The sequence below is a fragment of the Aulostomus chinensis genome, chromosome 19, assembly GCF_037954235.1.
Source record: "Aulostomus chinensis isolate RoL2024-O1b breed Wild chromosome 19, RoL_Achi_v1.0, whole genome shotgun sequence".
In the NCBI taxonomy this organism is placed as follows: Eukaryota; Metazoa; Chordata; class Actinopteri; order Syngnathiformes; family Aulostomidae; genus Aulostomus; species Aulostomus chinensis.
In genome coordinates this window covers 1,019,274-1,045,890 of record NC_141338.1, presented here as the reverse complement: position 1 = coordinate 1,045,890, position 26,617 = coordinate 1,019,274, and the positions used below count along the sequence as shown (strand labels likewise).

The 26,617-nt window shown below is 48.8% G+C and overlaps 1 protein-coding gene across 9 annotated transcripts in view; it reads left to right on the top strand.

Moving 5' to 3' along the window:
- The window catches only part of sez6l (seizure related 6 homolog (mouse)-like), a 37,873-nt gene extending 11,520 nt beyond the window's left edge, over positions 1-26,353 (top strand). For 2 of the 9 annotated variants that reach the window (XM_086187085.1, XM_086187081.1), the window contains exons 2-17: positions 8,079-8,474; positions 9,276-9,472; positions 10,218-10,413; positions 12,339-12,524; positions 15,321-15,492; positions 16,227-16,393; positions 17,210-17,404; positions 18,132-18,270; positions 19,133-19,329; positions 21,321-21,515; positions 21,944-22,135; positions 22,760-22,954; positions 23,308-23,343; positions 24,073-24,187; positions 24,281-24,386; positions 24,471-26,353. In XM_086187085.1, the coding sequence (XP_086043211.1) occupies positions 8,079-8,474; positions 9,276-9,472; positions 10,218-10,413; positions 12,339-12,524; positions 15,321-15,492; positions 16,227-16,393; positions 17,210-17,404; positions 18,132-18,270; positions 19,133-19,329; positions 21,321-21,515; positions 21,944-22,135; positions 22,760-22,954; positions 23,308-23,343; positions 24,073-24,187; positions 24,281-24,386; positions 24,471-24,503 (2,717 nt within the window). In that variant the 3' untranslated portion in view covers positions 24,504-26,353. Of the gene's footprint in view, positions 1-404; positions 771-989; positions 1,092-8,078; positions 8,475-9,275; positions 9,473-10,217; positions 10,414-12,338; positions 12,525-15,320; positions 15,493-16,226; positions 16,394-17,209; positions 17,405-18,131; positions 18,271-19,132; positions 19,330-21,320; positions 21,516-21,943; positions 22,136-22,759; positions 22,955-23,307; positions 23,344-24,072; positions 24,188-24,280; positions 24,387-24,470 lie in introns of those variants that run through there. The other 7 variants (XR_015110359.1, XM_086187084.1, XM_086187089.1 and 4 more) reach the window with 7 other exon arrangements.
- Positions 26,354-26,617: the final 264 nt, after the last annotated feature.

The following is a 26,617-nucleotide window of genomic DNA, read 5'->3' as shown; positions in this document are numbered from 1 at the left end:
CCTGTCAGGGCTCGCCGTCCACAACAGCTTGACACAGACGAAAGTTTTAAACATCTATGTTCTCATCTAAAAGATGCTTCAATGTACATTAGTAGTAGTAGTAGTAGTAGTCGTAGTGGTGGTAGTGCAACTGCAGCAGCAATATTCCTCTTTCTGTTTGTTAACCTGTAACTAGTCATTGTTACCCAGTTTGTTTTGCAGGTGTGTATAAACCATCAACACCATGTTGTTGATTATTCGATAATTATTTCAGTTTTGCATTCTTTGCCCCTCACTCACTTTTTGTCCTGCCAGCTAGCTAGCTAGCATTAGCTCAGGCATGGAACCACAGATCTTTGGCTGTGAGACGCTCAGCGGCGCTAACTGACCAGTATTTCCAGGTTCTATGACTCATTCTAGGGGGCGGGTCCATCTCGTCAGTGGAAAGTAAAATGCTGCTGTTGTTAAAGCCCGGCAGGCAAACGGTTTATGTGGTTGAGCAGCAGGATTCATCGCTCATTAATCATACGTGTGGCTCCAGGGAGAGAGACAGAGGCAGCGACGTGCCTTCACAGTCGGGAGGAAAACAAAAAAATGAGTGAGAGGTAGCGACCACGAATAAGAAGAAGAGTGTAAAGATACAGAGGAGTGGTCCCTGAGCACAGCTGCAGCGTCAGGTTGGCCAGCTGTGATGATGATGATGATGATGAAGACTGGACGAGGCAAACCAGAGGGAAGATGGCGTGAAGGAGACGAGGCCATCTGCTCGACTGATGTAGCACCTGCTGCTGGTACGGCACAAGATGATGAGCCTTCAAGCACAAAATCTTGAGCCTTAAAGCAAAACCACTGCAGGTAAAATAAAAACAGGAGGAAAATAAAACTCGGTGAAACGGCTGTGCCTTTATAGCAGGTTTCAAGCTGAAACTCTGAATTTAAACTGGTCTGGAGCAGGTTAGGCTAGCAGTTACCATGGCGATCCAGCCAGGTTAAAAGTGAGCCCCCTTTGTCATCTCAGGCTTCAGGCTCAAACACCTGGCGTACATTAATCTGGCTTTGCCGTTCACCCCTCGGGACAGATGGCGTGATTCCATGTTACTCTCTGTGTTCTGGTTAGTTGGTTTTTAGCTTCACTTGAAGAATCGGTGTGTGTTGACTCGATAGAGAGAGAGTTCGGCTGTGGTTAGCCGCCAGTCTCCGTTAGCTTCAAGCTAAACCTCTGAGTGAGCTCAAAATGCTTCATCGTGACATTTACATCACGATGAAGCATTTGTGTGTATGTGTGTATACATATATATGTATATGCATACAGTACATGTGTGTGTATAGATATATATAAACACACACATGTACACACAAAAATGGTAGTGTGTTGACTCACTCATTAACCAGGTCGTGGTTGGCTGGTCCATTCAGTTTCAGGCCATCCCAACCTTCTGACCCCGACCGTGTGTGTGTGTGCGTGTGCGCGCGTGTGTGTGTGCGCGTGTGTTGGCAGTTATCAGCTCACAGGAAATCGTTAAGGCGGTGCAGTGTGTGCTGGGCTAGAGAGGTGGACTCATTCCAGGTCACAAATGCTGCATTTTACCTGAAGACTGAGTAACAACTGGAGCCTCCAGGTGTGTTTAGTGACTCTCTAATGCCAGCAGGGGGCGACGTCTGTGTCTGACTGTACCAATCAATCATCAATTTATGCCCTCAGGGGAAATTTCCTGGATGAGTTCATGTGGGTATGACACCAGGTGGACATTGACAGACCCTACACTTGTGAGCAGGGTAACATTTGATGCATTCCTTGTTGTCCAATCTTCCATCCACACTTACTGTTTTTCAGTAATGCGATAGCTCTGGAATACTTTGAGGGACTTGCTTCAAATTTGCCACTAACATCCACTGGGACTTAAAGAGATACATCACCCAAAAAGTGTATTTTACTTTACTTGTACTTTCAAGTACTCACTAATAGGAATCTTGAGCTCTAAAAGATGTTGTTCCATCCTGTATTACTTCTTGTGACTCCAGAATGCAGACAGAGCTAGCTATGTAGACTTAGCTTGAAAAAACACACACAGCGCAGAGATGTTGTAGTTAGTTTTGATCTCCAATCAAAGTGTCAGTGGGTTACTGATCATGGGGCTGGATTAAGGAGACCTGGATTATGCCAGAAGTCCTGGAGAATTGTAAGAGGACATTTTTGTACAGTCTAGCTGTTGTTAGCCGTCAGTCTCTCTCAGCTTCAAGCTAAATGTGTGCGGCTGACTTTTAATGCATCCTGGAGTCAGAAAGTAAATCAGGGGGGAAAAAACATGAAGTAAAAACTCCTACTAGTGAGACGTTGAAAGCAACTTTTTGGCTTCCACATCCCCTCAAAGAAAGTCAAGAGTAATAAAAGGCCAAGCCAACACGGCTGCGTCCGTGGTTCCCCTCCCACACATGAAAAGCTCGCAGCAGATCCTGATACCCTGCACCTGAAACGATAACCTGACCTGTCCTGTATGGGCAGCCGCAAAACTGTGCACGGCAGCTCGTGCAGGGTTCCGACAGCTGAGTCGTGCTGCGAGTGTGTTCATTTATCGCTGCGGGTCTCCGTGGGGAACAGACATGCTAGACTGGGAATGTATTCCACATAGAGTCGCTGCCGGTCTCTGGTCTGATGGAGCTCTTTAAACAGCCACGAGCTCCCAGAATACAAATGAAAGAGAGGAACAAAGAAAAATGAGCTGCATTTGAGAAAAACACATAGATACAAACAAAACCACAAAACGAACCCGCCATCAGAACGTTTTCTGACATTGCTTACAAACGACGATGAAAGTCACAGAGGACTATTGAACGACTCCTCCACTTCCATCCTGCTCTGCCTCGTTCTGCTGCAGCCTCACCTCCTCAGTCACTCGCCAGATGTCCTGGTTTTCTTCCGACAGAGGCACCTACACACACACATGCACACACACACACACACACACACACACACTAACTAGCTAACTAACTCTAGCAGGCACCTACACACACACACATGCACACACACACACTAACTAGCTAACTAACTCTAGCAGGCACCTACACACACACACACACTAACTAGCTAACTAACTCTAGCAGGCACCTACACACACACACACTAACTAGCTAACTAACTAGCAGGCACCTACACACACACACACACTAACTAGCTAACTAACTCTAGCAGGCACCTACACACACACACACACACACTAACTAGCTAACTAACTAGCAGGCACCTACACACACACACACTAACTAGCTAACTAACTCTAGCAGGCACCTACACACACACACACACACACTAACTAGCTAACTAACTCTAGCAGGCACCTACACACACACACTAACTAGCTAACTAACTCTAGCAGGCACCTACACACACACACTAACTAGCTAACTAACTCTAGCAGGCACCTACACACAGAGGCGAGACAGTGACAGTTTATTTAAATGGTTGTCGTCTAGTATTCAGCAACTTCACCCATCCAGCCGATCACGTTCCCTGTACACAGCAGTGTTACTTCTGTCACGCCTCGTTTCCTTCAGAGTGGCGAAACGGCTCCACACGCTGGAGAAACGTACCAGGCTACAGACGTTAGCGCTTCACGCCGGTCGTATGACTGTTGTCTAGACGTTAGTGCTTCATTGCCTCATTGACCACATGGGCAATATTAACCCTACGGGTGGCCAGTCAGGTTCCGTCATGTTTGTGTGGTAAACCACGTGGGCCGACTATTAAGGTTGGGTACCATTCACTGGTACCTGGAATTGCTGCTTCCTGGTCCCTTGTTTTCAGTACTTTATTTTGTGGTAATCTTTGGCGTCATTCTTGTCAGCGATGCTCGCTGCAGGCAACATGCTGCGGCTCACGCTAGCTTCAGGTGTGCTGCTGCTACACCTACTAGCTAACGTTACTGCAGGAGACATTAGCTCTGAGGCTAACCCTCAGGCTATCAAAAACCGCACATTTGTTGGGCTTTAAATATATCTGGTGTTTCACCTGCTGTGTTGTGTTCACCACATTTGGAAAGTCTCTGTGTCTCTATTTCTTCCCATTTTCTTACTGTCATCATGAGTCGTTCAGGTGCTGAGACTTGGTACAGATTTTATGTGAACCGGTACTCAGTAGCGCACCTTAGACCTCTGTGACGTATCCTTCATCAGATTCCTGTGTTTTGGAAGATGTCCTTAAATCATGTGACAACGTCAATGACCTGCAGCCCTCAGCGGCCTCGATGAGCTGGATCAATGGGTGACACAGCAGCTGCAGCATATTTAAAAGTGACCACTATTCAGTCTGTGGATAATCGGCCCAGAACAGACGGACTGTTCCAGGTTCGTTCACGTCCCTAAACTGCGTGCACATAGAAAGGTCACTGGACCCACGCGAGGCGCTCTGGAGACTCGCCTTTTGGTCCACCTTGTTAGTCGGTTTCAAAGGTCAGGGGTTTAACTTCGTGTATGTGGGGACGGCCTGCATGACCCCGTCATCACAAAGCAAGGATGAAAGCCCCCCCCCCCCCTACGCCGCTGCTGGTTTGACAGCAGGGCAGTTGAGCGTGTTCAGGGCATCAGTGGAGGCTCTAGACGGCGTTATTGATCGTCAGAGTCTCCAAACAGCCCAATAAAACCAGCCCGTTTCTTCCCTATCTGGACTTCCATTAACGGAGGATGGTGGCTGAGTTTCCAGGTTTGATTGGACCGATACTGCAGACACACTCCCTCTTTATGTCCTCGATAACCCCTGAAGCTTTTAGTGACTCAGAAACAACGAGGACATGAAATCCTGTTTCATTCTGATGTGGAATCACAAATTGAAGCTTCTCTTTAATACGAAGATTCTTAAGAAAGCTTAAAATGAATGCAGATTTTCAAGAATTTAGGTCCAGACATGGCTTCAAAGGTCTTATTTGTTAACTCTTGTAGGTTTGTATGTATTGATTACTGTATTGATTACTGTTTATAAGAATATCTGTTATTTACCCATCAAGCTCATTGAACTTTTTCTCTCTCTTTCATTTTGTGATAACTTTTGGTTGGTTAATGATTGTGGCTTAAAGTTTGGCAACCCTTGGTGAAACTTGGCGTGTCCCATCCGACGACTGCTGCCACGATGTCCCTGCATGTCTCAGACAAACCTCACAAACTCTTGTCGACAGGTCTCCTGTTTGCTCCCCAGAAACAAACAGAACATCAGTTTTAGGAACTGTTTCTAAACACAATCTGTGTTTTAATGAATTTAAGGTCTGGTCTTTCATCATTCATCAGCAAATTGTTCAGGCGCTGCCACGGAGGCTGGAGCACCGCTTTTCCTGATACGTGACAGTCGATTAATTCTACATTGCGTTCAGGAGTCTTTCCAGCGTTTTTAGATCCAAACTCATGGATGTCTCCAGTAGTTTTCAGTGTTGCTTCAAGTGCTAATGACCTGGAGGGGCTCAGAACACTTCTGATGGCTCTGCTTATCGAGTCTTCGGTATTCATGTCTGATAACACATCAGCGCTCACGGGTTCAAAGTCGGATGATGACCCTCTCACTATGACTAAGGTAATTGGAGAGCAACAACAAAACGGAGGCAGAGTGAATGCAAATGTGCCCACACAGGAGACCAATTAAGGACAAAGGATTGTCAGCCACCGGCGGCGTCCTGTGAACTTCTGTCGGCAGCAGCGAGCCAAATAAACCACAAATGTGCTCCAACAACAAATTGGACTCAAAGAGTCTGTTATGATCCCAGGTTGGTGGAGAGAAGGGAGAGGGGAACCAAAACAAGAAGCCTTAGGAGTCATTTATCCGGGGGGGGGGGGGGTCCAGGACTGTACCAGCTACTGCCTGGAACTGCCAGGGTCGTTTTGCTCATCCTCGCACTCGTGTTCAGTCAGCCAGAAACAATAAAATGTCACAGTGCACAAAATCCATGGAGACTTGTAAAGATTGTCCTGCCCTGCTGGTCCACCATCTTGAATACCGACCGTCAGCAGATGCACGCCACCGTGACCAACGGTCCTGTGGGCGCGAGCTAACATCTGGCATATCCTTGAGTTGCAATTTATTCATGGAATTACCAAAACGTGTTATTAAGTGTAACTGCTCATCGTCATTGTTGCAGCATTGCAAAAGCTAACAATTAATCAGTGCTAACAGCAGTTTGGGCCTTAAAACCTGGGTTGCTAACAAGAGTCTAAAGGAGCCTAAGGTCATTAAAGGTCATCAGGGGGAAACACAAGAAGCCTGAAGCTTAGTGGTGGCAACACTGAAGTCCTGTGACCCTGATGTAATTCCTCCATAGGCTAATTTTAGCTAACCGTTGCATTTAGACTTCCAGCATCACCCCTGATATGCTAACTTCCTGCTGGACTACAAACACACTTTATCACTCTCGTGCTAACTTCCTGCTGGACTACAAACACACTTTATCACTGAAATGCTAACTTCCTGTTGGACTACAAACACACTTTATCACTGAAATGCTAACTTCCTGTTGGACTACAAACACACTTTATCACTGATGTTCTAACTTCCTGTTGGACTACAAACACACTATCACTGACATGCTAACTTCCTGTTGGACTACAAACACACTTTATCACTGACATGCTAACTTCCTGCTGGACTACAAACACACTTTATCACTGAAATGCTAACTTCCTGTTGGACTACAAACACACTTTATCACTCTAGTGCTAACTTCCTGTTGGACTACAAACACACTTTATCACTGACATGCTAACTTCCTGTTGGACTACAAACACACTATTACTGACATGCTAACTTCCTGTTGGACTACAAACACACTTTATCACTGACATGCTAACTTCCTGTTGGACTACAAACACACTATTACTGACATGCTAACTTCCTGTTGGACTACAAACACACTTTATCACTGACATGCTAACTTCCTGTTGGACTACAAACACACTATCCCTGACATGCTAACTTCCTGTTGGACTACAAACACACTTTATCACTGACATGCTAACTTCCTGTTGGACTACAAACACACTTTATCACTCTAGTGCTAACTTCCTGTTGGACTACAAACACACTTTATCACTGACATGCTAACTTCCTGTTGGACTACAAACACACTTTATCACTCTTGTGCTAACTTCCTGTTGGACTACAAACACACTTTATCACTGACATGCTAACTTCCTGTTGGACTACAAACACACTTTATCACTCTAGTGCTAACTTCCTGTTGGACTACAAACACACTTTATCACTGACATGCTAACTTCCTGTTGGACTACAAACACACTTTATCACTCTAGTGCTAACTTCCTGTTGGACTACAAACACACTTTATCACTGACATGCTAACTTCCTGTTGGACTACAAACACACTTTATCACTCTAGTGCTAACTTCCTGTTGGACTACAAACACACTTTATCACTGATGTTCTAACTTCCTGTTGGACTACAAACACACTTTATCACTTACATGCTAACTTCCTGTTGGACTACAAACACACTTTATCACTCTAGTGCTAACTTCCTGTTGGACTACAAACACACTTTATCACTGACATGCTAACTTCCTGTTGGACTACAAACACACTTTATCACTGACATGCTAACTTCCTGTTGGACTACAAACACACTTTATCACTGATGTGCTCCACATTAACAAACAGCATTTCAAATTATGTAGTTATGGAATTACTGTAACATGTTAGGTGTAATTTCTCCTCATCATTTGATTTTGCTGGCTGTAAAAGGGTAATAATGCAATAATCATGGCAGTATATGATTATATGAGGTGTGTGTGTGTGCGTGTGTGTGCGTGCGCGTGTGTGTTTAAGTGCTGGTGTGTGCTGCTAAGGACTTATAGCTTTGAGGTTTTTCTGTCTCTGCAGTTTTATCTCCCTCCTTGTTTGATCGGCTTCTGTCATGTCTCTCTCTCCTGTACATAATCTGTGTGTGTGTGTGTGTGTGTGTGTGTGTGTGTGTGTGTGTGTGTGTGTGTGTAAGCGGTACTGCCTAGATAACCTCAGTCTTGATAAAACTCAACGGACAGTGACAGAATCACCCACAACTGCACTCCTGTATTTGAAATGATCTACTGGTTGTTTCTCTGTGTTTCAGAAGAAGTAGTTCCCACTGCCACCCCTCCCTACCCACCGGGGGCCCCCCCAGTGAGCTCAACCACCCCCGAAGTCAGAAGCATTACTGCAGCTCACTCAGATCCAGCTCCCTCAGTCCTGCCCCAGAGCCTGCTTCCTCTTCTTGGCAGGGGACTCAGCATTGGAGCCCTCCCTGGACGCCATTCCCCAAAGCATGGAGGTGGCGGTGGATTACCGAGGCAGGTCGCAGCCCCGGCATCAGCTGCAGTGTCAGGTCAAGGCAGCGATCTGAGTGGCTCCCCTCCCACGGACACACACTCCCGGCCACCCCACACACACACACCTGAGCCAGAGGAGGACATCAGCACTGTGGCCACCATGATGGACATGGACTCAGAGACAGGAGCTCCTTTACCAGGTTCTTTAAACACTCTTGACCTTTGACCCCTCGATGAGTCACCAGAGGATCAAACTATGTTTGTTTCTAATGCGTGTGTGTAACGTTGCCTCTGACGAGACCTTCTTCTAAACACTTGTCTTCTCATCTAGTTTGTAAGTTTCTTCACTATAAATGATTCGTGATTCTTGTTCTTCAGCTTCCTCGCAATCATGAAGTTCTAGAGAGTTTCTCTTAAAAGAAAAACATCTTATTGACTCTGTTCTGGCGCGTTCATCGAACAATTCCAGCTGGTGCAGCGGTCGATTTTGTTGCCTGCCAGCACAAGGCTGCCGGGTCGATTCCCCGCGTTGCCTGCTGCTTGGTTGGGTTTCTGCACTGACTCTCATTTGCATGTCTGTGGGTGGGAAGATCTGTGAAGAGATGATTCTGGTGGCTGCACGAGGGGAGAAGAGCACCCTCCCTCTCTGCCTGGTGAGAAGATCTGGTTGGTCAGAGTGGGCGGAGCTGCAGCAGCTTTGGTAGAATTAAGGGAAAAGTTAAAACAGCATCCGACCATCTCACGTGTCATTGGCGCTGGAGCGCAAACACATGGATGAAGGTGTTTGTTCTTGAGTCCGATCCTCAGGGAGGATCCTCTTAGACTTGGAGGTTTTGCTCCATCTGGTACATTTATTTATGTAAATCGGAATTCTTCCACCGGTGATGACATGAGCGTCTCTGGACAGACAATGTGAAGTTTTGTCTCACTGTTGTGGGACATCGCTGTGCCGGTGTGTCTGCGGGTTTGATCCTCTAATTTCTGTCATTAATTACACACAGCAGGGATTTCCAGGAGCCACATTAGAGGGATTACAACCTCCTCTACTCTCCCTGCAGCCGCCGCCAGCTGCTCGCTGAACTTCTCCGACCCAGAGGGGTACATTGACTCGTTGGAAAACCCGCCTCTGCCGGACGGCGGCATGTTACACTGCACCTACACTGTCACTGTCTACACCGGATATGGAGTCGAGCTGCAGGTACGAGAGTCCAATCATAAACAGCCAAAGGGGGGCACTACACTGTCTGGGGTAGAGGAAACTCTGGGTCTGGAGGAAGCAGGGGAGGGGCCTAATTAAAGGAATGTTTGTGGTCATGAGATAAAACCTTTTCCCACAAATTAATGTGGGAACCAAATCTATTTTGCGGCCTCTAACTACTCAAAGCCAGCGATGAAGTTCTGTTGTGGCCACAAATGTTTTTGTCATTCTCTCTTGACAACCACACCTGAGGTCAGTACACCTTTTGTGAGCACTTTAGAGTCAAAATACAGTCGACTTTAATTCACACAAATGCTTTTCCGTTGTCATCATCGAGACGTTATCACTTAGTGACAGACTGAGGCGTAACCTCCACCCACATCTGCAGATCCAGCTGAGCTCTGCCTCCTACTCACTCACTCACTCCACACCTGAAGTACTTTTAGACGCTCTGATGACGAAATGAGTGATACACTGTTCCAGGGTTACACAGATGTTGTGGTGAGAGCAGAATGGACGGATGGGGGCAGCTGCGTACAAATGCTAAAACTGTAGAATTCCAGTGAAATCATGATCCACGAGCTCTGCATGAGAGACTCAATGCCGATTGGCTCCAGCTCGGTGGGATGTCACAAATCCTGCTTGTTGTTACGTACACTAATGTCTCCACTAAAACCATCTGGCACAATGGGCCTCCAACATGGAAATGAGAGGACAAAGGAAATGATCGTGTCCGTGCCTACAGGTGAAGAGTGTGAACCTGTCGGAGGGCGAGCAGCTGTCCATCAGGGGCGTGGACGAGCGTGGAGTGCTGCTGGTGCTGGCGAACCACACCCTGCTGGTGGAGGGTCAGGTGATCCGCAGCCCCACCAACACCATGTCGGTCTACTACAGCTCCCCGCCGGAGGGAAGCCTGGGAATCTTCCAGCTGCACTATCAGAGTAGGTGGAAGTAAAGTTCTCAGTCAATGACTGTTGAAGTTTACACCAGGAAGCAAGTTGACCATGACAGCGTGATCATGATAATAGAAGACTCTGTACATAATTATCTGGAAAGTTAAAGAACTACTCATCCCATAAGCCTTTGCAAACTGTATTTCAGACCCAGTGTTGTTTGAAATGACTCAGTTGGGGGAAGAACTGCTCTTTTTTGCTGTTGCTGCTGAAGTCAGTAAACACAGGAGGTCCAAATATTCTGGTCAGAAATGGATCCTCTCAGTCGATGGCAGGAGCTCATGATACTCAAAATGGAGCTCGGTTATCATCTCCATGGTGACATCTCCACCAATCAGAGACGTCGCTCAGCACTCTAGGATTGTGGGTAGTGTAGTACTTTGATAAAAACAGTTGGTCTTAAAACAAGGCCAATACCAGAGGCCCGTGAGTCGTCTGGAGGAGCATCAACTTGACGACCGATCATCGACTCCTGGATGGAGGACGTGAGCCTGATTTCACCTTCAGAACCGGTTGGAACCCAGGAAAGAAGCTCCAACATGTGAATCCGTGAACTGTCTCACTGAACTCGCCATGATCTGGTGTGTGGATGATATATCCGTTAACTACACTGGAGGTGGAAATACTGGAGTCAGTTTCAAATTGGCATCCATGCTGACCTTCCTGTTCCAGCCTCTCACGCTCAGCAGCCGTCATGTAAAGTCCATCACATGTATTAACTACATTATAAATATTATTGTTACACATGTATGTAATGGCCCTGCGTGAAGATGCGGTTCTTTCAAAACCAGTTACGTTCGTCACGGAGGCTCCTGGCTGGCCAGTTAGATCCAGCTGTCGCTGTCCAACGATCCACCGCCATCGAACTTGGGGGGAAAGATAGCAACAACTGAAACGCTGATCTCGATCGTTTGAAACCAAACCATGACTCTGACATCATGGTGTCTACAACACGTCATTGATCTTACAAGAACATACAAGTGTAAACATATTATTCATACACCTATTCATCAGAGGCGTGTGTGTTTGCAGCGCCAGCTACATGCTCATAGCATCATCAGAGACCTCTTCTCATCACTTAACACGCTGATTGAATCTGTCGTGTGAATTAGCTGATTTCTGCTTTGATTAATTAGCTCTCATCTCATTAGGAGGCAGAGAATGTGTGTGTGTGTGTGTGTGTGTGTGTGTGTGTGTGTGTGTGTGTGTGTGTGTGTGTGTGAGCTGTGCTGCGGAGGAAGTGTCAGATCCACCTGAGATATTTATCACCAGTAGGTAGGAGAGAGGGAGGGAGAGCGAGCGCTCAGCAGACGGATTGACCCAAACGCTTCGCTACCACAACTGAAACAACACATAAAGCCTTGAAATATTGATACCACTCAGAAGGAAACATTGACTGACCCTCATGCTACTTTTCAAATTGAGTTTCTGTTCGGTGATCTGCTGCTTCAGTCTCGAGGACGCCAGCGCTCGCCAGGCATTACAAAACGGTGTGCAAGTGTGGCTTGTCCACCTCTGCCAGGGAGTGAGTCTTTATCTCCAGGATCTCGGGGTCCTGGTCTCCAGTCAGGGGACCAGGGATCATGAGAGCAGTGGGAGCAGTTTTACGTTCACTTTGCCGCACCGTCAATAAATCCTGAAAGTCACAGGGCACTGATGTGATGCAGCGAAAACATTGTTGTTTTGGGTCACAAAGAGCAGAAAAAGGAGCGTCGCAGGCGAGTCGACGTGAAAGGATGAATGACCTTCTTACTCATGTGGGATGGAGACTTCAGCCAGGCTCCAGACGTACAGTGAGGCCTGGCGCTTCTGTTCTGTAAAGAGAGAAAATAAGAACATCATTAAGAGAACGTTCATGTTGCTGGGATACGTGGGGCACCGGTGAATCACCTCTGTTACTACTCTGTCCACAGTCTTCAGGCTGAGCTGCTCGCTACCAAAGAGGCCTCACTTTGGGGAGGTGTCTGTCCTGGACCTGCTCCCCGGTGGCACCGCCCGTTTTCACTGCCACATGGGCTACCACCTGCAGGGGGAGCCACTGCTCACATGCCTCAACGCCTCCCTGCCCGTGTGGAGTGGAAGAGAGCCCAGCTGCAGGGGTGAGTGTGGGAGGAGCTGTGGTGATGTCAAAGACCATCCCCCTCTAGAAGAAACCCTAGTCCAACAGGAAGTGATTATGTTAGGGATGGGGTATGTTTGTAGTCCTGTTAGCCTGTGAAGGAACTACACCATGGTCACATGACTTCAAGGTCACCACCACTAAGCTTTAACCTCTGCAGGCTCCTTCAGACTCTTGTTAGCAACCCACATTTTGAAAACTCTCCTGTCTGGTGTTTACTGGTGGATCTGATGTAGACCTGAACCTCCACCATCCACCGGTCTGGTGTTTACTGGTGGATCTGATGTAGACCTGAACCTCCACCATCCACCGGTCTGGTGTTTACTGGTGGATCTGATGTAGACCTGAACCTCCACCATCCACCGGTCTGGTGTTTACTGGTGGATCTGATGTAGACCTGAACCTCCACCATCCACCGGTCTGGTGTTTACTGGTGGATCTGATGTAGACCTGAACCTCCACCATCCACCGGTCTGGTGTTTACTGGTGGATCTGATGTAGACCTGAACCTCCACCATCCACCGGTCTGGTGTTTACTGGTGGATCTGATGTAGACCTGAACCTCCACCATCCACCGGTCTGGTGGATCTGATGTAGAACTGAACCTCCACCATCCACCGGTCTGGTGTTTACTGGTGGATCTGATGTAGACCTGAACCTCCACCATCCACCGGTCTGGTGTTTACTGGTGGATCTGATGTAGACCTGAACCTCCACCATCCACCGGTCTGGTGTTTACTGGTGGATCTGATGTAGAACTGAACCTCCACCATCCACCGGTCTGGTGGATCTGATGTAGAACTGAACCTCCACCATCCACCGGTCTGGTGTTTACTGGTGGATCTGATGTAGAACTGAACCTCCACCATCCACCGGTCTGGTGTTTACTGGTGGATCTGATGTAGAACTGAACCTCCACCATCCACCGGTCTGGTGTTTACTGGTGGATCTGATGTAGACCTGAACCTCCACCATCCACCGGTCTGGTGTTTACTGGTGGATCTGATGTAGACCTGAACCTCCACCATCCACCGGTCTGGTGTTTACTGGTGGATCTGATGTAGACCTGAACCTCCACCATCCACCGGTCTGGTGTTTACTGGTGGATCTGATGTAGACCTGAACCTCCACCATCCACCGGTCTGGTGTTTACTGGTGGATCTGATGTAGACCTGAACCTCCACCATCCACCGGTCTGGTGTTTACTGGTGGATCTGATGTAGACCTGAACCTCCACCATCCACCGGTCTGGTGGATCTGATGTAGAACTGAACCTCCACCATCCACCGGTCTGGTGTTTACTGGTGGATCTGATGTAGAACTGAACCTCCACCATCCACCGGTCTGGTGTTTACTGGTGGATCAGATGTAGAACTGAACCTCCACCATCCACCGGTCTGGTGTTTACTGGTGGATCAGATGTAGAACTGAACCTCCACCATCCACCGGTCTGGTGTTTACTGGTGGATCTGATGTAGAACTGAACCTCCACCATCCACCGGTCTGGTGTTTACTGGTGGATCAGATGTAGAACTGAACCTCCACCATCCACCGGTCTGGTGTTTACTGGTGGATCTGATGTAGAACTGAACCTCCACCATCCACCGGTCTGGTGTTTACTGGTGGATCTGATGTAGAACTGAACCTCCACCATCCACCGGTCTGGTGTTTACTGGTGGATCTGATGTTGAACTGAACCTCCACCATCCACCGGTCTGGTGTTTACTGGTGGATCTGATGTAGACCTGAACCTCCACCATCCACCGGTCTGGTGTTTACTGGTGGATCTGATGTAGACCTGAACCTCCACCATCCACCGGTCTGGTGTTTACTGGTGGATCTGATGTAGACCTGAACCTCCACCATCCACCGGTCTGGTGTTTACTGGTGGATCTGATGTAGACCTGAACCTCCACCATCCACCGGTCTGGTGTTTACTGGTGGATCTGATGTAGACCTGAACCTCCACCATCCACCGGTCTGGTGGATCTGATGTAGAACTGAACCTCCACCATCCACCGGTCTGGTGTTTACTGGTGGATCTGATGTAGAACTGAACCTCCACCATCCACCGGTCTGGTGTTTACTGGTGGATCAGATGTAGAACTGAACCTCCACCATCCACCGGTCTGGTGTTTACTGGTGGATCTGATGTAGAACTGAACCTCCACCATCCACCGGTCTGGTGTTTACTGGTGGATCTGATGTAGAACTGAACCTCCACCATCCACCGGTCTGGTGTTTACTGGTGGATCAGATGTAGAACTGAACCTCCACCATCCACCGGTCTGGTGTTTACTGGTGGATCTGATGTAGAACTGAACCTCCACCATCCACCGGTCTGGTGTTTACTGGTGGATCTGATGTAGAACTGAACCTCCACCATCCACCGGTCTGGTGTTTACTGGTGGATCTGATGTTGAACTGAACCTCCACCATCCACCGGTCTGGTGTTTACTGGTGGATCTGATGTAGAACTGAACCTCCACCATCCACCGGTCTGGTGTTTACTGGTGGATCTGATGTAGAACTGAACCTCCACCATCCACCGGTCTGGTGTTTACTGGTGGATCTGATGTTGAACTGAACCTCCACCATCCACCGGTCTGGTGTTTACTGGTGGATCTGATGTAGAACTGAACCTGCTGATATCTCCTGATGCTGGAAATATAAGCTTGTGTCCAATTAGTTCTCACCATTCAGAACAAAGTTACAAGTGTAAAATGAAACAATAATGTCACCATGTGAGTGTGAGTAAGTGACTTCCTCTCTTCAGCTCTGTGTGGCGGCACCGTGAAGAACGCCACAGTGGGGAGGGTGCTGTCCCCGTCCCCTCACCATGGCCCCAACGCCACCCAGGACCGCTCCTGCTCCTGGTCCCTGGAGGCACCCAAGGACCAGAGGTTGCACCTCCACCTAGAGAGACTGGCCTTGGGTCCTACTGACAGGTAAGAGTTGACCTCCTCACCTGGCTGGTTCCTCTGAGTTTAACTTCTGTTTGACTCTTGAATGGTTCTTGTTTTCAGGGCCAGACAGTCATCATGTTAACATTTACTTGTCAAGTGTATTTTAGCAGACTTTTGAAATGCTGTGAAAATGTAAATGAATCAGTTTTTACTGCATCGAGTCAAACTCGGCTTTAATATACGTTTCCATCAGAAGATGGCGCTCTAGGCAGCATCTCTGTAACAACCAGAGTAGAAGAAGAGCGATCTCGGTTCTCCACCAGTGAACAACTTCAGCTGGACTCGTCAGTCTGGTGGCCAGTGCAACATTTGTGAATCTCTGTCTGGTGGAAACAGCTGATCAGTCACATGACAGCAAGACAAAAATAAAAGCATCAGGCTCCACAGACATTGCAGGTTTGTCTCTGTGTCCTTGTGTCCTCACAGACGGGGAGCTCATGTACCAGCAGGAGCCAGAACACTCCTGTGATTCAGAACCCACTTGGCTTTTATTTCTACCATAAGAATGCAAATTAAAGTCATCAATCCACTTAAAAAAATCGAGGTGGACTGAATGTTTGTGTGGTTTTGTGTTCCCTGCTGGCAGCAGCTGGTACATTAACAGCTTTCTGCTGTTGAAAGCAGGAAGAACTTTTAAGAAACGCCTGGATCAGGACTCTGTCCCAGATAGGCTTCAGTTGAGCTGGGTTCTGATGTCCGACTGTCCGTCCCCGCAGGCTGGTTCTGTGGAGCGGCCTGGACGCCGGCTCTGTGGTGCTGTTCGACTCAGGTCGGGGGGGGCAGATACCCTTCGAGGGAGTGATCAGCGAAGGTCCAGCTGTGAGGATCCAGTTCATCACCGATCAACCAAACCACAACATGGGTTTCAACATCCGCTATGAAGGTACTGGCCCGCTGTTCATCAGACCGCACACAGGAATGTTAAACAGGTTTAATCAGTAGGCGGAAGCGGAGGAGCGTCCGTGCACCTCCAGGACTGCCAAGTGCGTTTCTGGCAGAACTTCCAGGAAGTTGCCGGATTGTCCAACACAATCTGAGCTAAAGCGTTAGACTCTTTGGCAACGAGGAAAGAAGCTGTTTATCCTCATCAGCAAAGAGGAAGCTAAGCAGATCTGAGAGCACCGTCTCTGTAAATGGACAGACGACGTGGTTGTGCAAGGAGAACCGGACCCCTCTATTATTTGGAGGCAGGGACTTGGACTCCTGCAGAACCAAGAATCAGTCTGGAAGTCTAAACATCCCTGACTCAAAAGCAGATCGCTTCTAACATGCTGACGTACACGTTTGTCAGACTGAACTGTGCTAAAGTAGCGCTAGCTTCCTCTCACAGGTTCTGATGGTAGCGGGTGTAAGAATCCTCCTCACCCAGTTTGCTGGGAAGATGTGTTCCGCTCTTCTGTCGATAGAAACAACACGTCTCCTCACTGGTTAATCCAGATTAGCAGTCCACATCTACTGTCACAGTGACGGAAAGCAAATCTTTAGAATTAAATTTACAGTTTTGTTGCATGGAGCAGAGTAACGATAAAGGCTGCTAATGTTAGATTTACTAGCCCTGTCTTATCCCTGGATCCTCTCAGTAGAACATCATGTAGAACAGACCTGCTGGTTCCAGCAGTACCTGAAGAACACCCAACCGCACTTTGTCTGGAATGTTCAGGTACACAGTTGTTTTCTGTTCTTTCGTCGTCTCCTCCAGCCTTTGAGCGCGGCCACTGCTACGAGCCCTACCTCCAAAATGGGAACTTCACCACCTCGGACCCGCTGTACGGTGTCAGCACTGTGGTTCAGTTCAGCTGTGATCCAGGCCATTCTTTGGAACAAGGCCCGCCTGTTATTGAGTGTATCAGTGCCAGAGATCCATATTGGAACGACACTGAGCCGCTTTGCAAAGGTAATAACAAGAACCGACAGAGGAGCGAATAGGAAGATGTTCACCGGAGCTTCAGTTGCTGCTTCTAGAACAGTTCTAGTTCTTCACCACCCTCTTTTGAGAACTAGAACGTGTGCAGTTGGGCACAACAAGACACCATGGAACATTTCCCCAATTCTTAAAAGGATAGAGATCATTAAGTCCATCCTGGCAGTTTATGAGATCATCAAGGTTGAAGGTTCCCTCGAGGACTTTCCCAGAACGTTATGGACACTCAAGATATGGAGTTCTTAAAGATTATTTGCCGTTCAGCGAACATTTAGGATGTTGTTGGAAAGTTTGCTTTCATCACTTTCCAACAACATTTGCTCAACTCTAACTAACAACCTATGGCCTTGACACACTGAGGATGATGCAACACCTCAAGTCCATCCTGCCGCAAATTTGTGATATTGCGATAAAGTGATGACTCTTTAGCTTGAAGCAAATGGAGACGTAAAACTCACAACAACTAAACAGTCCAAAAATGTCTGCTCACTAACTCTCAAGGTCGCCTGGCATAATCCAGGTCTCCTTAATCCAGAGGAATGATCAGGAATCCACCAACAATTTTATATGAGATTAAACCAAACGAGAACGCTTCCCTCTGTCGCACTTTTACAGCTCACTGATTAACAGTTGCAAAGCTAACACAACAGTTCTTTTCAGTCCTGTCACGTGACCTTGTTGCCCTGCTGTCTCCGTGCAGCACAGTGTGGAGGTGATCTGACGGGTCCCGGGGGGGTGATTCTCTCTCCCAACTGGCCGGAGTGGTACGGCGAGGGCGAGGACTGCAGCTGGAGGATCCATGTCGGCGAGGACAAACGAGTGCTGCTGGACGTACAGCTGTGAGAAAAACACCTCAAGACTTCCATCCGAAATGTTTTGACCAAGAACCAAATGTTCTCCTTCAAAATGCATGCGGGGAGTTCTGCTGGAGCTTCTAGATTCGCCCACCAGTATTTCTGCTTGCACTGCTCACCAAATCTTTCCCCTTCAACGACTAGACGAAATGCTGGGAGAGTGGCACTGAGGTGTCAGTGATGAGGCTTGTTGTCAAATCGTTACTGCGACGTTCAGACTGGAGGTTCGAGTGAAGCAGCAAAGACAAATGATACAGACGGAGACATGACATCCTGTCAAACATCACCACACATTGTGATGCAGGTTGAGTGGTTTTTGTAGTCCAGCGGGAAGTGATCATGTCAGGGATGATGCTTGAAGCCTGATGTAGAAATGAACCTTCAGCATTCACCGTCTGGTGTTTACTGGTGGATCAGATGTAGAACTGAACCTCCACCATCCACCGGTCTGGTGTTTACTGGTGGATCTGATGTAGAACTGAACCTCCACCATCCACCGGTCTGGTGTTTACTGGTGGATCTGATGTAGAACTGAACCTCCACCATCCACCGGTCTGGTGTTTACTGGTGGATCAGATGTAGAACTGAACCTCCACCATCCACCAGTCTGGTGTTTACTGGTGGATCTGATGTAGAACTGAACCTCCACCATCCACCGGTCTGGTGTTTACTGGTGGATCAGATGTAGAACTGAACCTCCACCATCCACCAATCTGGTGTTGACTGGTCTAAGTCTCATTCCTGTCTTTCAGGTCTTGTTTTATTTTAATATGTTGCCAAAAATGTCCTTCATGTTTGTTTGTTTTTACCATTAATAATCTAATTGTTTCCTGTCTTCTGTCCTCAGCCTGAACATCAGTGACAGTGACATGCTGACCATCACGGACGGCGACGAGGTTACAACTCGTATGCTTGGGCGCTATGTGGGAGGAAGCAGCCCCTTCAAGCTCTCCTCCACCACCCCTGACCTGACCGTTACCTTCCACTCTGATCCGGCAGGGCTCGTCTTTGGCAAGGGTGAAGGCTTCATCATCAACTATATTGGTGAGAGGAAATTTAACGTTAAAGCAACAAACCTCACAATCTGCATGTACTTTTACTGGTTAAATAAATAAAACTATGGTTGGTTCCAATTGAGTGTATCAACACAACCAGGAACAAAGATCGACAGGTTCTGAAAGCGTATCATTTAAGAGAGCTGCTACAGGGGTTAGAGAGGGCGGAGCTTTGGTGAGTAACATTTGGGGAGGGTGGGGCCTAAATAACTTACAACTCACTGCATTTAAAGTTACTGGGAACATTCGGAGGGGGCAGAGCTTTGATCGGTGCAGTCCAGTGGAGCAGTGGTCCTCCCTGTGGCCCCCAGCAAGAAGGTTGTGGGTGGAGCCCCGGCTGCAGCACGGGGTCTTTCTGGGTGAGTCTCCATGTTCTCCCTGTTCCTGCTGGGTTCTCTCTGGTACTCCAGCTTCCTCCACAGTCCAAAGACATCAAGAGGGACCAGGTTAATCCAGACTCTAAATTGACCGTAGGCGTGGCTGGGAGAGCCAATGGTTGTCTGTCTCTATGTGTTGGCCCTGCCATGGACTGGTGACCTGTCCAGGGGGAAGGCTGCTGGGATAGGCTCCACCCCCACCACCCTGAACAGGAGAAGAGGGGGAACATGGAGGGATGGATGGTGGAGCTTTGATAGGTTACTTGTGGAAACGAGCGGTGAGGGAACAGTGAGCAGCAGCTGGAGGTCCCAGGTGTTGTGGTCTGGGCTCCTGTAGATTTGTAAACTCACTGTAATCCGGGGATTATTAGTTCAGGTGATTGCGTACTAATGACCACATGGTAACGATCATTGCTAACGAAGCCTCGGTGTCAGCAGCTCTGTGAAGGTCAACAATGGCTGGGGTTTATTTTGCCTCGTCACCTCCAGCGTATCACTTCTCCTTCGTCTCATCCTTTCATTTCCCTCTGGCCTTATTCCATCACATCCTATTTGTCTCACTCTCACATGCTTCCACCAGCAGCCAATCAGCTTCCTCCTACAATCTGCAGCACCTGACACCAGTTTAGACACACACTGTCCAATTTACCGCCGCCCTCCCTCCCAGAGCCAGGAACTGGGTTCCCTGAGGAGCGAATCAAGTCGACGCAGCGTGAATACCAAGGTGTGCGCCGGGTAAATTAACCACCACACACATTCAGGCTGCGTGGAGGAGGAGAAGCGAGTCAATAAAGAATGAATAATTGATGCAGGAACCTCAGCTTACAAATCCCTGTGGGCCCATTATATTGTAGAGTGTAACGTGATGCTGTAAGCTGCCCGATCAATCATCAAATATACATGCAGAGCAGCGCGCGTCCCACCGGCGGAACTTCATTCCACGCCTCCAGGATCTAAATCTTTAAACACTTTACATTTTCATAATGTGGTTCATCCTGGCATGAACCCTGGAGGTGGTTTTGTTGTTGACCCCAAGGGCTCCCTGCCCTTCTGCAGCCTATATGCAGGTCACCCCCACCCCCACGACATCAGAGTGACACTTTACCCAAAAAGTGTTTTTTGTATGCTCTCTAACAGGAGTGCTCAGCTCACTGGGATGTTTTATTCTCCCTCATCAGTTCTTAGTGACTCCAGAATGCAGGAAGAACCAGCTACGTAGATTTAGCTAGAAGCTAACGTAGCCTGGCGGCTAACAGCAGCGAAACATCCAGAAGCGCTTGTGTTGTTTTTCATGTTAGTTGATGACTGACACACGTCTGACGATGAAGAGGTGGACTGTACCGAGCAGTGAGCTCACGGGACTTCGTGTTCCCGTAGATGATGACGAGGAACCCACTGAAGCAACAGCTGATGCGCAGTGACAGACGCGTCCTGTCGTCTGAATCAAAGTGTCCTGGTCTAAGTGGACACTGCGGTCGCTCCAGCAGCCGCTCGCAGGGAGAACATGCCCTCTTCCTGACCCTGCCGCTTCCTTCTCGTCAAACGCGGATGCCGTCGTGACAGGGCCATTAATCAACCTCTCCCTCGTCTCTCTTCTTCTCAGAGGTGTCCCGAAACGACTCCTGCCCAGACCTGCCGGAGATCCAGAATGGCTGGAAAACCACGTCCCACGTTGCGCTGGTACGAGGAGCTCGCATCACCTACCAGTGCGATCCTGGCTATGACCTGGTGGGACAGGAGACTCTGGCCTGTCAGCTGGACCTGTCGTGGAGCTCACAGCCGCCGTTCTGCGAAAAGAGTCAGTTCCCCTCAGGATGTTAACTGGACGTGTTTCTGCTAACGACTTTATTTCTCGCTGTCGTAGTCATGCTAACAGGTCCAGTTTTCTGGACCGGCGGCCATCTTATCTTGCCTTGGCGTTCACACCTGCCATCTTAAATGCCCTGAGGTGAATGAGCCGATGCCGTCAAGACGCTGCTTAAACATAAATCACCGTTTATTAAGCCTCCTTGCGCCCTGTGTTGTAAAGTTGGGTAACTATAGCAACTGTGCTTGTAAACCAGCTGACTGGAGTTCTGCTGGCTGAGATCCAGAGCAGGAATGGTGTTGTCATGACGATGAAGGCTTTACTCCTCGTGTCTCACGTCCACTTACAGAACCTGAGTAAATGTACTTTGTTACTTGGCACCACAGCTGGAACAACTGGACTGTCTTCTTCTCCCCCAGTCATGTACTGTTCGGACCCAGGTCACGTGGAACACGCTACCAGGTCCCTGTCGGACCCTAAGCTGCTGGTGGGGACGACCATCCAGTACAGCTGCAACCCCGGCTTCATCCTGCAGGGTGGCGCCACCATCACCTGCTATGGCCGTGAGCCCGGGACACCCGTGTGGACGTCTCGGCTCCCTCACTGCGTTTGTGAGTGTTCCACCGCTTGAAGAGAGGAAGTGTGATCCAGGCGCACGGAGGATCCGCATCAGACAGAACTCGTTGACTCACTCAGGGCCATGAGCGACAACTTCCTGCTTCTTAATGAAAGCTCAGGGACGCGGCGTTTCCCGCCGGTCAGAGTTTAATGACTCGGTGGCCTCAAAATGGCTGAATAGAAAAGTTCGATCCTCCGGGCCTCCGTAGCTCAGTGGATCCAAGATGGAGGATCTCTCCGAGTGGGTTTGTGTGATTCGTGTGCTTACATGAACCACAGCGACCTCATTTCCTGTGTGTTCATCTCAGCACTGACGGTTTGTGTGTATGTGTGTGTGTACGTGTATGTGTGCGTGCGTGTATGTGTGCGTGCGTGTATGTGTATGTGTGTGTGCGTGTACGTGTGTGCGTGTGTTTCACAGTTCTTAATGTTTGTGTGAAGTGTTTGATATGCAACGCTAATGCGGCGTCCCAATCAGCCCTCACCACCTGGAGGAGGGGGTGGAGATTATCCATGAGTCACGTCAGCGCCGCCTGTCAAACCTGACCGTCCTGCTCGCTTTCATGCAGCGAATCTGCTTCCTGATTCCTCCTCTTCCTTTCCTTCCCTCTATCCAGCTGAGGATTCTGTTTCCTGCGAGAATCCGGGTCTACCTGAGAACGGCTACCAGATCCTGTCCAAGCGGCTTTACCTGCCCGGCGAGTCACTCACCTTCGTCTGTTACCAAGGATACGAGCTCATCGGAGAGGTGGCCATTAAATGCATCCTAGGAAACCCGTCCCTCTGGAGCGGTCCACTTCCGCTCTGCGTGGGTGAGAGCTTCATATGTGACGATATTTACACGCTACATACAACTGCGTTTCCTGCCGTGATGGTAGCTACAGACGATCATGTGACCGACCCTGTGACCAAACAAGGACGGTCCTCTCCACCCGCTGTCAACACGTTTGGTTTTTGTGTTCTAAACCAGTCCTGAAACTTCCTGGACCGTCACATGCATATGAAAGAGCCTTTAAAACTACCAAGGGGCCACTGAGCTCCTGCTAACATGAGCTTCTCTGGCTGTGACATCACCTCAAATGGGCGGAGCCATTAGCGAGTCCTTTCTTGTCATGAATAGAAACAGTATGTAAATAAATGTGACTGATGGGATGATGTCTTACAGTGAACCACGGCTGCTTTGACCACCACGAGCTGGAAGGTGAGTGTGTGTGTGTGTGAATATGTGTGAGTGTATGAATATGTGTGTGTGTGTCTGTGTGTGAATATGTGTGTGTGTCTGTGTGTGAATATGTGTCTGTGTATGAATATGTGTGTGTGTGTCTGTGTGTGAATATGTGTCTGTGTATGAGTGTGTGTGTGTGTCTGTGTGTGAATATGTCTGTTTTCTGAATATGTCGTGTGTGTGTGAATATGTGTGTGTGTGAATATGTGTGTGTGTGTCTGTGTGAATATGTGTGTGTGTCTGTGTGTGAATATTTGTGTGTGTGAATATTTGTGTGAATATGTGTGTGTATGTGTGAGTGTGTGTGTCTGTGTGTATGTGTGAGTGTGTGTGTCTGTGTGTATGTGTGAGTGAGTGTGTGTCTGTGTGAATGTGAGTGTGTGTGTATGTGTGAATATGTGTGAGTGTGTGACTGTGTGTGTCTGTCTGTGTGTGTGAATGTGTGTGTGAGTGTGTCTGTGGGAATATGTGTGTGTGTGTGTGTGTGTGTGTGAATGTGTGTTTGCCTGTTTGTGTGTGTGTGTGAATGTGTGTTTGCCTGTTTGTGTGTGTGTGTGTGTGTGTGTGTGTGTGTGTGTGTGTTGAGCATGCCACCTGTGTGTTTTCTCCGCCTCCTTGGGCATGTATCTTACCTGCGTCCCTCACCTGGTCACACACTCCTGCGTCTGCTACTGTTGTGATGAGTTCTGGTGTTCCGTGTCTCAGTTGTCGAGGCGACTGCCGGCTCCACGCTGGACGGAGGGAACATCGCGTTGGCCGTGTTCCTCCTGGTTCTTCTGCTGTCTGTGCTGCTGGGAGGCGTTTACGTCTACGTCACACGGTGAGCTTGTCCAACCGTTGAAGAAACATTCCAGTCGTCTCGTCAGACGTCCTGTTTGAGGTTCAAGACTTCCTGTTTCCTTCCTCCCCTCAGGTGTCGATATCAGTCCAACCTGCGGCTGCCGCTCGTCTACCCCCACCCTTACCGCCAGATCACCGTGGAAACTGAATTTGACAACCCGCTCTATGAGACCGGAGGGGTGAGTGTCCCGTCGACTGACACGTTCTGCTGCTCCACCTCCTAGGGCTAACCCCGCCTCCCTTACCATCTTTTTACCTGTCAGCAGGACACTCGTGAATATGAAGTATCGATATGAGACGCCTCACATGCGGACTGACGCCTGTCCCGATGCCTCGCCCTCTCCTCCCTCCTTGTCCTCCAGAGGAGGCGATGTAAATACGACTCGATGATGTCCAGCTCCCTCTGCCCGTGAGACGCAGCCACCGACCCGGTTCGCTCTTCCTAGGACCTCCACGTGACACGGGAGAGGACAAGCGGCGCGGGAGAGGAGGCGGGCGGGACGGACGCGGTCTGGAGACAACCGAGAGATCAGAATATTCGACATGCTGAGAAAAGAAGGGATGTGAGGGAGGAGTTGGAGGACAGGCGACAGTCTGATGGCGGCTGAACCACTTTTGGTTCTGTGGGTTCAGGTCACATGACTGAGCGCCAATTCTTTGATTCTCCATTCAAACCTGTTTGTCGGGAGGCGGGCTCAAATCAGCTTCGCTACATTTGTACTCCCTCACGGTGGCCCCTCCTCCTTCTGTTAGCACGTTCCATTTTCTTTCTTTGGAATGTTGACACGTGATTAAGTCACTTGATGAGATTTGTCAAGAAGGTCATTCAGTCGCCGGTCCCTCGCGTTGGTTTGGCCGCAGCGTCGTTGGCGTTGATCCTCCTCTGGAGGGAGGGGTTCCTCTGTGTCTGGATGCTTGAAGCATCTCCAGGTGAGAACGTCCTTTTATTGAGGTGAACCCAAATGCTGAGCCGTTGACGCCAGGCGTGCTAAGTTAGCTAAGCTAGCTGCCCCTCTCACAGGACCTCTCATCTTTGACATCATCTCATGTTTGATGCTGGCTAGAAGAGAGGCTGGCTAGCAGAGAGGCTGGCTAGCAGAGAGGCTGGCTAGAAGAGAGGCTGGCTAGCAGAGAGGCTGGCTAGAAGAGAGGCTGGCTAGCAGAGAGGCTGGCTAGAAGAGAGGCTGGCTAGCCAGGCGGTGGTTAAGCACGATGATTCACTGTCATAGAAACCAAAATGTGTGAGCCAGCGCTCGCAGCCAGCCGAGGCTGGTGAGGCTGAAGAGGAGAAGCGGACGGTGTCTCAGACATGCTAATAGGAGTAAAAGAACCCTGCCTCCTCAGAGTGACGTGGAAACGAGGCGTAAATCCCTGATGAAGGAGTTCAGCCTCCAGGACAGCAGGGGGCGAATGTCTGCTACCCTCCTCAAAACTAAAGCTGTCCATCTTTGGGTACTGAAATTTGGAAGTGAAAGGATTTCTCAACACTCCGTAGTACTGAAGGAATTTGGTCGGAGCCGAGGAGAAAGCGAAGTCCACGTTGCCACAAAAATACCAGGATTCTGGTCAGTGTCTCTCAGCTGTCTCCTGTCCCTGAGCTCCCTCCTGCCTGCAGGCGTCCCCAAGCCTTCTTACTTGGACCGGTTCAGTTCTGGCTTTAGTTACTGTAGTTATGTAGTAGTCAAATGTGTGACCTGAGGGCCGGTGCAGTACTGTTGTATATTTGTCCCACGTGCATTTAGACTGACAGCTGGTAGACTGGGGCGAGTCCCCAGGCCTGTGTCTCCGAGTCCCCAGGCCTGTGTCCCCAGGTCCCCAGGCCTGTGTCCCCAGGTCCCCAGGCCTGTGTCTCCAGGTCTCAGTCTCCAGGCCCCCAGGCCTGTGTCTCCAGGTCTCAGTCTCCAGGCCTGTGTCTCCCAGCTGATGACACAGAGCGGACCAGTGTCTGCTGCGGAGGCTGCGATGTCGTGTAGCTGTCGTGAACTGACCGACCTTGGAGCGAAGCTCAGTGGAGCCACCAGAGGATGTATTTATTTTGCTGTACTGTACATGTGACGTTTTATGCAGATTGATAAATGTACATTTTCATTATGAGAAAACAAACACTGACAGTTTCCCTAAATAAACAGTAAAATTTGAATAAAAAGTGAAAACGATTGTTTCTAAACACTCAAGCGTCTCGTTCCTCGTCGAAGGTTCTGCTCTTATGATCTTGAGCTACGCGCTAAGTAGCTACAAGCTATGGATTTGGAATATATAGAGATCAGGGTAGTGTCTGATCAAATACATACGTGTGTATATACGTATGTACATATACTCATGTGTAGGTATTTATATACAGTAGGAGTCATGTGATCTTCTAGAACAAGCAGAACAAAGCTAACTGCCTGATTTTTAACATCCAAACTCT